The sequence below is a fragment of the Bidens hawaiensis genome, unplaced genomic scaffold (assembly GCF_021521415.1).
Source record: "Bidens hawaiensis isolate Kalapana, Puna unplaced genomic scaffold, B.hawaiensis_p1.1 tig00004748_1, whole genome shotgun sequence".
NCBI lineage: Eukaryota > Viridiplantae > Streptophyta > Magnoliopsida > Asterales > Asteraceae > Bidens > Bidens hawaiensis.
The window spans coordinates 1,442,393-1,454,338 of NW_027491294.1; the positions used below are offsets into that span (position 1 = coordinate 1,442,393).

At 36.6% G+C, this 11,946-nt stretch overlaps 1 protein-coding gene across 1 annotated transcript; it reads right to left on the bottom strand.

Annotated features, from left to right (window-relative positions):
- Window positions 1-6,250: 6,250 nt before the first annotated feature.
- On the bottom strand, window positions 6,251-7,288 carry LOC143627923 (zinc finger protein GIS-like). Its single transcript, XM_077097639.1, has one exon. The coding sequence runs from the start codon at window positions 7,263-7,265 to the stop codon at window positions 6,480-6,482; it is 786 nt and encodes a 261-aa protein (XP_076953754.1). The 5' UTR covers window positions 7,266-7,288; the 3' UTR covers window positions 6,251-6,479.
- Window positions 7,289-11,946: the final 4,658 nt, after the last annotated feature.

The window sequence follows — 11,946 nt, forward strand, 5'->3', positions numbered from 1 at the left end:
ATTGCCTTCACTTAAACAGACATCAAGGCGATACTTTTTATAGATGACCCGAATGGTTGAAGCCTTGAACGTTCTTCCTTACTTAGACGGTTGAAGAACCTTTCTTACATGATCTCTGTGGCCGCCCCTGTGTCAATGTAGGCTTTGCTTGTTTTGAGTGTTCCCACGTTCGCTTCTACCACCAAAGGGTTTGAGAGTAAGTCACCTTGAGGTGGTGGGAAGCATACGCATTGAGGCTCCCAAGCCTCCAAGCGTTGTCGTTTGTGGGGAACACCTTGGTCTATATTCACCATATTCACTTCTTTGTTTTTTCTTTTTGCCATCTTGTTCTTGACTCCTTTTACCAAATGGGCCAATTCTCCGGATTTGACAGCTTCCTCAATTCTTCTCTTGAGTTGAAAGCAATCGTTGGTGTGGTGACCTTTTTCTTCGTGGAAGTCACAGAACTAGGTGGAGTTTTTGTTTTTCTTGATTTTGGGCAAGGGTCGAGGAGGTCGGAAGATGTGTTTCACTTCTTCAGTGGCAAGGATTACCTGAGGGGTTTTGGTTAGAGCTGTGAAGTTTACAGTTTTTTCCCTGCTTGGAAGGTTCCGACCTTCAGGCCTTCGTTAATCTGAGCTCCTTGGATGTCTATCATAGGGACTGAAATTTCCTCTTTTTCGGTTGGGGTTGTTGCCTCGCCAACTAGGAGCTCTTTTTCTTTGTTCTTTGAAATCAACAGCCTATTCTCCTAGGATATGAGCCTCAGCTCGTTCGAGAGCTTCTTCAAGGGTTTTAGGGAGGCACTTGTTAAAGTCTCTTGTTAGGTATTTGAAGGTGATGGCATTCATGAAGCCTGCCACCCACATTTTTTCGTCGGCCCCCACATATGTCAACCCTTCCTTCTTATATCTTTCGATAAATTCTCGAAGGTTTTCATTATCTTTTTGTTTTATCTGGAAAATTACCATGGCATCCTTGACATAACTCCTTTGTTGTGAAAAGTTGGCCAAGAATCCTTTGCTCAGATCATCGAAGCTTCGAACGCTTTGGGCAGGAAGGTCGTTGAACCATATCCTGGCTGATCCGACAAGCGTTTGCATGAACATTAAACAACATTCAGCGTGGGACCACTTTTCAATTCTGGCAGCACTGGTAATGACCTGGAGGTGATCTCCGGGATCCTCGGTCTCATCATATGTTTTTATATGGGATGGCATCTTGATTTCTGTTTGAGAGTCATATTCGGTGATTTGTTGAGAAAACCAGGATAGGTTACCGGGCTTATAGGGCTTTGCAAGGTCTTCTTCTACCCTTGTAGCAAGATTATGACTTGTTGCTCCTTGGTGAGTACTCGGCGCTTGGTTGATGAGCTGGGTCCAAGGGAAGTGTGCCATCATCTGAGGTATGAGGTTAAAGCCTTGAAGGCTTTCAGCAGTTGCTGCTATTTGGTTTGTTCCCATGGGAGTGCTCATTGCTGCACTCCGAGCCAAGGGTAAGACCGACATGGCTTGCTCCCATGAAGTGGCTGTAGGAGGAGGAACACTTGAAGTTGGTAACTGCCATATTTGTTCGAGAGTGGTCTCGTGCCCAAGGGGTTGTGAAGTGAACAAAGGGAAAGCCGTTGGGCTTGGCCTCCCGTAGGCATAAAGAGTTGGGTAAAAAGGTTGGCAGGTTACACTTGGACCAGCTTCCAAATGGAGGTCCGAGTGACAGTGAGGGTTCCGGATCGTCATAATCCAACTTTATTCTTATCCCCTTTTCTCTTTCTTGGCTCACGTGTTGGTTAAGAAGAGATTTTAATTGTAAGAAATGTCTTGCTACCCCTTCCGGTGTCAAGTTAACACGCTCCGGGATGTTTGTAACTCCTACATGAGGAGAAGGAACTCCAGATCGTGAAGGGGTTGGAGTTTGGAAAGGTGAAAAATCGGGGAGCAAAAGTCCCGTCGAAGTACCTCCTGGAGTGGAAAAAGGCATGGTTGCAGCCGGAATTTGTGGGCTGGCGTTTGGAGTCGGTGTTCTTGACACTTGATCGACTTCTTCGGGAGATTCACTTTTCGACATGATGATTTTGATGAAAATGGAGCTACACTACTGGTCTTTAAGATAAAGTAAGCGGCGCAGCCCCACGGTGGGCGCCAACTTGTTGCTACAACAATTATAAGACCAATGATAGTGAATAGAGATTAGACTAACAGGCTTCAAGGGTTTCGGTTAACCTAACGCAGGTCGTCGGGCCCCTCTACGTTTTCAAAATGTAGAGAGAGGTTCACTAGTTTAGTTGTTATTGATTAAGATTCACCAAGGATCCAAGACCGAGATGTTTGGAACTTGTTTTGAATGCGAGTTCTTGATGAAGCTATGTAGTTTTTGGAGTAAGAAAGAAGCAAGCACGGTGCAAGCTTCTCCAGGAAGAAGAGAAGACCAGAGAGTATATGTTAAACTCCCAGATCTAGTGTATGTTTTATGGCTGAGTTGTATTCCTTTTATAAGGAAAGGAATCCAAGCCTTTTGTCCGCTGGATAAACTAGTTAACCTCTTATTTGGTAGAGGGTTGACCGTTTTATGGGCAGGAAGCTTTTGACCTGTGGTTAATGATATATAATAATAATACTTTTATGAACATATCCCTCTTTTACGGCTGAGGGATGATGTGAACAGTGATTTGACGTGTTACTGTTACGCGTTTTTACTGTACATGTACTTGTTTTCCTAAATTAGGCGGGAAACGAACCTCTTAACCTTCTAACATTTTTAGTGTTAATATGTGAAAGCCATTTTACCAGACTTTGGGCTACCCCCGTCATCAGAGTATCTACAAAATCCACTCATGTTTGTATAAAATGTCATACAGAAAACGTTTTGAATGTATTTAAAAAAACGGCTCTCATTCATCTTCTCCATATCAGGTGTATATTATTCCTTTCTTGTTCACGTGAGTTAAATAACGTCTAATAACAAGCAAAGAAGACGCTTTAATATTAGACGCAATATAAGTTTCCTGTGTTTAGAAAATTTTGTATTAAAAAATAAAGAAAGTACTATTTTGGTTTGGAAGAAAGTGTGGAAGCAGTTGATAGTGAAGCTGGTCTCCTTAAGGTAAAGTCCTCCTCAAGTGTATTGTCATGATCTGTAACAGCTTTTTAACTTTAATCTTTTTTAAAGATTCATGAATGATTTTTGTGTTATACTATGAATAGTATTCTTTGATATATTTGTTTTTTTTAACATATCACACATATTTTGTTATAGTCAAGCCGATTAAATTAAATTTTTAATTTGAGAATAAATCATTCTTACTACATCAGTTTTTTCCATTTTTTTTAGATAAGTGTTGACATATGTGTGAATAAGACACAATAAATAATACAACATACTTGGTTTTTCCACCCCCCCCCCCTCCATTTTTTTTATCAAACAAAAATTTTATATTTAATTAGTGAAAGAAACACACGGTAACATATAACGTATATACCTTTCTCTACACCTCTAGTTTTAATCTTCTTTTCTACAAAAACAAATGTATAAGGGAAATAAACTCATAATATGGTTGGGTAAGAAGTGAACAACGTATCCAAGAAGTTGATATACTATATAGTATACCATCTCTAACGGGGCGTCCATTGGATGCCTTTATAACCATTGTAGAAGAGAGATACACATGTGGAGGACGTGAGAAGGAAAATAAGTGAAACATACATTCCTTTCCACGAATAAGGTCAATGTAAAAAAATATAGATTCGGAAAAAAAGAGAGAATGAGTGTTCGAAACCCTTAATTATTAGATCATGACCTACAATTAATACATTGTTAACTTTAAAAATAATTTTTGTGTGTTACTATGAATAGTAGATATTCCTTGCATTTTGTTTGCCTATAAATGGTTGTCTTTTGATAATGGTTCACATAAATACTTTCCGTTAATACAACCAAAAAGTGACATGGTCCATATGTTGGCTCTTCAACTTGCTTTTTGGTATCTTAGGATATTTGATTCCTTGTGTTTAATGATTAAGGTTCATAGCATGGGTGTCGGTCGACCGTGCCCGGTCTTTTTACAATTTTTTTATAATTTAAATTAATCATACAATTAACTTCTTAGTTCGTCCCTTTCACTAGATTTTTTTACGACATTAGTCTAATTTGACTTTCGGCAATAGATTCGATCACCACAATTTGTATGTCTCTCCTTACCCAAAAAAAAGGAATGATAAATTAAACAAATGGCTAAGATATACCAATAGTTTTTTTAAAAGGAATAAAATGGTAAGCTTAGTATGTACATTAGGTTAGCATGTAAGCTTATGGTTATAATAAGGAATGTCGGGTGCCTATGGGGGCTATGTTACCAGTGGCGGATCCAGAAAATTTAGCCAGTGGGTGTAAAAAAAGGTTCAACCTAGAACTCGACAATTCAAACTATAAGAAGTCAAACAAAAATGGGTCGGGTCAAACCGAAACGGGTCGAGTAGAATATTTACATTAAATAAAATACGTATAGAAATATAATTAAACAATAAATTTCATTAACGATAAACAAAATACATATTACAATTGACCTTTGCGTGATTTCTATTTTGAAAACGGTCAATTACAGTTTAATTCGTAACACTTAAAATTGCTTCTTTTTCAACACTACAAATTACACAAGCATTCAAAAATCTTTTGGGTGGGTCACTAAATTGTTTTTGAATTGGTCAATAAATTTTATTTGGATAGGTCACTTGGGTCCATAAAATAAACTATGGACTTAAGTGAGTGCAAATGCTCCCCTTACCAAACACTGTATCCGCCCCTATATGTTACTAAAGAGATTGACATCCACATTTGAAGATTTCATATATTATTTCAGTTGTTCTTGTTATGATTAGATAGTTTTTTGTATTGTGTTAGGATAAAATACTTTCGTTGTATGACTTATGTTTGAAATTTAAGAACTACATTGCATGCATGCTTAAGTTCAACCTCTAAAATGTAACCGGTGCGTTTCATGTAGTTCTTTTTTAAAGAAAAAGAAAGAGTGGTTGCAAAGACAGAATATGAAGATTTGATGTTAAATCTTGTTTAAATTAGAAAAAATATTTGGTTCTTATTCTTCACACACGTGTGTGCGTGAGAGCACACACGTGAGAGCTGATATCTACGCAGAAAACTATATATTACTAGCCTCCAATGACAAAATAAATCATTTATTTTCATTTTGAACACCTTAAAATATAAAAAGTGGTTAAAATTTTAAGATTTGAAAAAATATGAGAAAACTAATCTGATAGTTTTTTTTATGTATATTGAATACACATTTGTATGCAAGAATTATAAAAGTTAAAAAAGAATATAAACTAATAAAAGAATTTTTTTTCTTAATTTGTTTAATGTGAATATAATATTTTAGCTAGAAATGTGAGAAAGAATAGTTATGAGTGAACATAAGGGTTATTATTGATATTTCACATTCAAAACATAAAATATCAACTGTATATATCCTAACCTGTATTCTATGGCCAGTATTCTTTCTCATATTCTTCATTAATATTTCTCTTTTCATCTTACCTACGTACACACACATATAGTAAAGGTTCTGTAAAATGTACAAGTATGGAAAGCACATTGGCAGCAGCTGTCAGCTGTACTTTAGACAAATATAGATAGCATTGTGAAGTGGGAGTATACCCTTTGGAAGTTGTTAAAGGCATCAGCACTTTTATTTTTCTTCATGAACTCAAGCTTCATTTGCTTATGTGGGTACAATCACTGATTGCACCAAGATGTTGACTCTACATAACTTTCAATTCATCTTTTTTTGCTTTTCAAAATTTCATAAAATAAGTTAATGTCTTATTTAATATCTGGTTCTTATGTTCTTCATCTTCTTCCTCCCATCTTTAACTCCTAACCCTAAATTTTATCACCATTTTAGGGTTTATTTTTTATTATTAATTATGAAACCAACCAAATAGAAGATCTAGAGACAAACATCTCCAGTTTTATGTAAAAAAAAGTATTCATAATTGTAGTTTGTAAATTAAGAAAACTAAGATTGAAAATAATATTGATAATTAGTAACAACATATATAAATAATATGGGTAAAACCCTGTTTTTTTTGTTTTCTTTTTCAAGAAGAAGAAATTATTTAAGATCCTTTGATTATTGTGTTCAAAACATGATTCTTGAAGTATTTTCTTCAAACCCGAGTTTGTGAAACGGGTTTTATGATCGGATCTTGCCAGAGATCAAGAGATCAAACTTGTTTATGAGCTTATCTTTACAAACCCTATCACTAACAGTTAAAACTAGTTCAATCAAGCTATCTAATATTCTAACATATTCTAACATATGGTACATAATTTGATAAAATAATGTTTTTGTTAGATTTCATGACTAATCATATGTTACTTGAGCATAAAAAATAAAAATGGGCAGTTATGTAAAATACTCTAAAATTAATAACCGAAAATGGTGGAGAATTAAAGCTACTATTAATTAACATGAAGATAAGATGTCACAGATGCAAGTCAAGACTAACTTGATCTTGAACTCCAGTCTTGGAATCATACATAAAACTTGAGCTTGTTGGGATTCTTGACGATGCTTGCAATTGTAATCCTCCCTCGTTCATCATCGGCGACATGTTGATCGAGTGATCGCGGTTATACGTCGTGTCATATGTCGTGTTTTGGGCATTTGGGATTCTCCATAGGGCTAATGGACTGCCAGTGATTGGTGTTTGATGAGATGTGTAAGATGAGGTCATGTTTCCATTAATGATATTATTATTATTATTATTATTATTATTGTTGTTATTATAAAACCTGTGATTGTAGTTGGTGTTGGTGTGGTGGTGGTAATAGGGTGGTGGAGTGGTGGTGAAACGGTGGTAGTTCATGAGACCATACATTTGTGCCTCCGAGAAGCTGCCGTTGACCATGGTTGACTGGAGGTGAGCTCGTTTAGCATGTTGTCTTTCTCTTTTGTGTGCGTTTTGATGGCCACCTAAGGCTTGTGAGGTAGGGAAGTTTCGGCAGCAGTAACGGCACTCGAATTTTCTGTTATTTTGATCACTGCTTTCTTTGGAATCTTCATGGTTGGTGGCTATGTTGTTACTAGTACTACTGTCGTAGTCTTCGTTGATCGCGGTGGGAGAGCCAGCTCCCCCACCGCGACCACCAAACTCTTTCCCGAAGAGTCTGATGCCTTTTTCTTTGTGAGGTGAGGGGCGGATGAAGGGAAGTTGTGAGAACAATTCGACGTTCATGAAATCATGAGTCTCGTTGTTGGTTTTCTCCATCGGAAAGCGGTGATGGTGGAGGAAAGGTTAGGTTAATTCCGGTGAGAAGGAAGAAGAAGAAGAAGAAGAGAAAGAATGGAGAATGAAGAAGGTGGATTATAAGTTACATCTTGGGGGGTAGGAGGGACTATAAAGAAGGAACATGTTGTAGCAAATGATATTTAAATGGATGTTTGTTAAAGTTTTTATTAGTTGAGTAATTAATATACAAATATACAAATATATTTACATATTGTTAGAAACATTCTATATTTGTATATGACAAATTATTTTATATAATACAATAATGCGTTCCATCAAAGAGAATCCTGATTCCGATTGGATTTTATCAGAACATAAAAACCTGTCGTGCCATCGGGTGAGGTGAGCCAACTGGGTTTTACCAGGAACGCCAAGCCAAACTCGGATGCCAGCGTGGATCCCGATCATATCAGCATAGTTGGCCTGAGTGGGGTGGTCGTCGCGCAGTGAGATAACTTAACTGTAAAAGTCACCGTTCGAAAAAAAATATATATCCACTTATAATTCTTTAACTATAAAGACTACTAAAGTTTCAATATATTTATATTTTTTTGTAACTTTTTAAAATAAATAATGAAAATAATGAAAATTTAATGATTACTTGTTTCACAATAATCTTCCGTTTTTAAACTAGAATAGAATTATATAAATAGCAATTTTTATATATGGTCCCTCTAGTTCTTTAACTTTTAAAATTTGTAATATTTTTCAAATAATATTTGAGTGGTTTTATAGTTTGAAGAAAGTTTGGATGACAGTGAATAAATATGGTTACCAGTATATTCACTTTATATGAAATTTAATGAAATTTTAAGTAAAGAGTAATTAAATAACTCTTTATTGCAACTTTTAAAAACTATAGCAAATGGAACTTAAATAATAAAATAACCATAGGTCCATATGCAAAACATGTTGTCTAACAGTGAAATTTTTATTGCTATTAAATAGCAGTTTCAATTTCAAATGCACGCATATAAATCCTTTATATGTATATTCGTACCCTCGTACATACTTTAATAATATTTTTGTTTATAATCATGATTTTAGTGGTGTCAGATTTTATAGTTAAATACAAAAGTTGGATGGTGTCGATTTGAAAAGCATGATTAACAAATCATCACTTATCATTAAATTATTAGACCATGTGTAGTCGTAAAGCTCCACATTCAGGGGTTATGCGTCACGTGGCGCCCAGCCAACTGGGTTTTACCAGGAACGCCAAGCCAAACTCGGATGTCAGCGTGGATCCCGATCATATCAGCATAGTTGGCCTGAGTGGGGTGGTCGTCGCGCAGTGAGATAACTTAACTGTAAAAGTCACCGTTCGAAAAAAAATATATATCCACTTATAATTCTTTAACTATAAAGACTACTAAAGTTTCAATATATTTATATTTTTTTGTAACTTTTTAAAATAAATAATGAAAATAATGAAAATTTAATGATTACTTGTTTCACAATAATCTTCCGTTTTTAAACTAGAATAGAATTATATAAATAGCAATTTTTATATATGGTCCCTCTAGTTCTTTAACTTTTAAAATTTGTAATATTTTTCAAATAATATTTGAGTGGTTTTATAGTTTGAAGAAAGTTTGGATGACAGTGAATAAATATGGTTACCAGTATATTCACTTTATATGAAATTTAATGAAATTTTAAGTAAAGAGTAATTAAATAACTCTTTATTGCAACTTTTAAAAACTATAGCAAATGGAACTTAAATAATAAAATAACCATAGGTCCATATGCAAAACATGTTGTCTAACAGTGAAATTTTTATTGCTATTAAATAGCAGTTTCAATTTCAAATGCACGCATATAAATCCTTTATATGTATATTCGTACCCTCGTACATACTTTAATAATATTTTTGTTTATAATCATGATTTTAGTGGTGTCAGATTTTATAGTTAAATACAAAAGTTGGATGGTGTCGATTTGAAAAGCATGATTAACAAATCATCACTTATCATTAAATTATTAGACCATGTGTAGTCGTAAAGCTCCACATTCAGGGGTTATGCGTCACGTGGCGCCCAGTCAGAGTTATGGTTTTGTATAAAAAACAAGTGTAGTCATAAAGTTGGCATAACTTGGAGGGAGGCGGTGTTTCCAGAGTTATACCCTTGTGTTTTCAGCGTTGTATATAAAACGCTTGGAAATTTGACTTCAACATAACGCAGGGGGGCGGTGTACCCCCCGCGTTATGGCTCAAAACGCAGGTGGCAAAGCCACCACTACACATGGTCTTATGTGTTGCATTTTTTGAGTCAGCATTATTAACAATACCAAGCGTAGTCAAACGTTTTGACTTTTGAGTATAAGTTTTGGTTCAAAACACAGGGAAACACCACCTTCTGGTGTTTGGGGAATTCGGGTTCAAAAATGCCTTAGACCACACGTAGTGGTGCGTTTTGGGGAGCATTTTGAAGGATAACGCGGGGTACACCGCCCCCCCCCCCCCCCTCCATGCGTTTTGAGTTTTTTTTTATAGCGTTGTATCTAAAATGCGAGAAAAGGGCACGAATATCAAAAAATGACCGTTGCATGTTACCGTCGAAGAATAAAAAAAATAAAATTATTTCTTTATATATTAAACCAACTAATTCTCAATCAAAACTCATCAAATTTATAAAAATTCTTTTTCAACTCTACAACTCTATAATTCCTTACACAAAATTCACTATATATGGATCCTCCATCAATATATAAACAGTTTTTCGGGCCCGACCAACAAGCCGAGGACGTGGAGGAGGAACAGGCGGTTACGAGTGCGATTATGCTCGCGGCAAAGTATATGACTTCCGTTAGAGTGCGATTAGCTCTACACCCCCCGTTTCAAAAAGAGCATATATCGAACGAGATCGTACCGAAGCCAACAACCGGTTGATGGCGGATTACTTCTGCGACTCGCCGAGATACGAGAACCCGAAGACCTTTAGGCGTCGTTTTCGAATGTCTAAAAATTTATTTATGCGCATCACCAATGATTTGGAGCGTGAGTTTGATTCCTTTGAGCAAAAACCTGACGCTCGAGGGACGCTAGGATTCATGGCTATTCAGAAGGTTACATCAGCCGTACGCGTGCTCGCCTACGGAAACACGACCGACATCAACGACGAGTATTTAAAGATGGCCGAAAAAATAACTCGGGACACCTTGAAGTATTTTGTTACGGTGCGTTTTGTTTTTTTTTTTAAATAGTTTTATCACTTGTTTACTGTGATCATTTATTTTATAAAAAATTTGTAAAATATAGGAATATTGAAACTATATGAACCACATTATCTGAGAGAGCCCAACTTTAACAATCTACGTCGTATTTACGAGGCACATACAAGGGTGCATGGTTTCCCCGGCATGATAGGGAGTGTAGATTGCATGCATTGGGAATGGGCTAATTGTCCAACTGCATGGCGAGGTCAATTCACACGAGGTGACCAAAAGGGATCAACGGTCAGCCTTCAAGCGATCGCTTCATACGACCTTTGGATTTGGTCGGCATTCTTTGGTGTTCCCGGTTCCAACAATGACATAACCGTCTTAGAGCAGTCTCCTGTGATGGAGAGTTACATATCTGGGACCGTTCCCGTCGCTTCGTTTTGGGCTAACGATAACTTCTACCATCATGGGTACTATCTGGGTGATGGAATATATCCAGAGTTCGCGATAATCGTTAAAACATTCAGAGACCCGATGGATGGAAAAAGACAATATTTTAAGAAAGTGCAAGAGTCTATGAGAAAGGATATCGAGAGGTGTTCTGGTGTTCTTCAACAACGATGGCATTATGTTAAAAATCCTTGCCGTCTGTGGTCTTTAGAAAGAATGAGATGTGATATGTATGCGTGTATCATAATGCATAACATGATTATCGAGGACGAGGGAAGAACAATATGTCCAACTTTCATACCGGACCCGGATCCACCACGGACTCCGGCAAGTATGGAGCAACGACTGGAAAACTAAGATTCCGTGCGGTTAAGAGAGATACATAACGCACTAAAGGAGGATTTGGTCCAACATCTTTGGATGTATCGGCCTCTGCCTGGCGAAAACGATGATCAAAACGAGGGCAACAATGAAGACGATGATGAAGACAACGACGACGATGGCGAAGACGATGAAGATGACGAGGACGACGACGACGACGACGATGACGAAGAGGGCGAAGACGACGACGACTTCAACAACGACGAATAGTTTTTTATTTTATTTTCGTGTAATATTTATTTAATAAAATATTATTGTTATTTGATTATTTTTATTAAAAATTAAAAAACAAAAAAACAAAAAGTGTAAAAGTGACTGGGCGCCACGTGACGCATAATGCATAGGGGTGGAGAGTTATGACTACAGCCTGTTTTTGTAAAAAACCATAACTCTGACTGGGCGCCACATGACGCATAATGCCTGGATGTGGAGAGTTATGACTACACATGGTCTTAGACCATGTGTACTGGTCACGTTGTGGCCTGCATTGTGGGTGAAAACGCGGGGGGTACACCGCCTCCCCCCCTGCGTTATGTTTTTTTTTTTGCAAACGTTATATCCAAAACGCGATACATGGCACGCAAATCCAAAAAAAGAGCCGTTGGGTCTTGGAGCCGTTGGGCTTTTTAAAAAAAATTATATTAATTATATTTATACTATATAA

What these genes read in the sequence shown, in the direction of transcription:
- LOC143627923 (XM_077097639.1), bottom strand. Translation starts at nt 7,265, where the DNA reads ATGGAGAAAACCAACAACGAGACTCATGATTTCATGAACGTCGAATTG.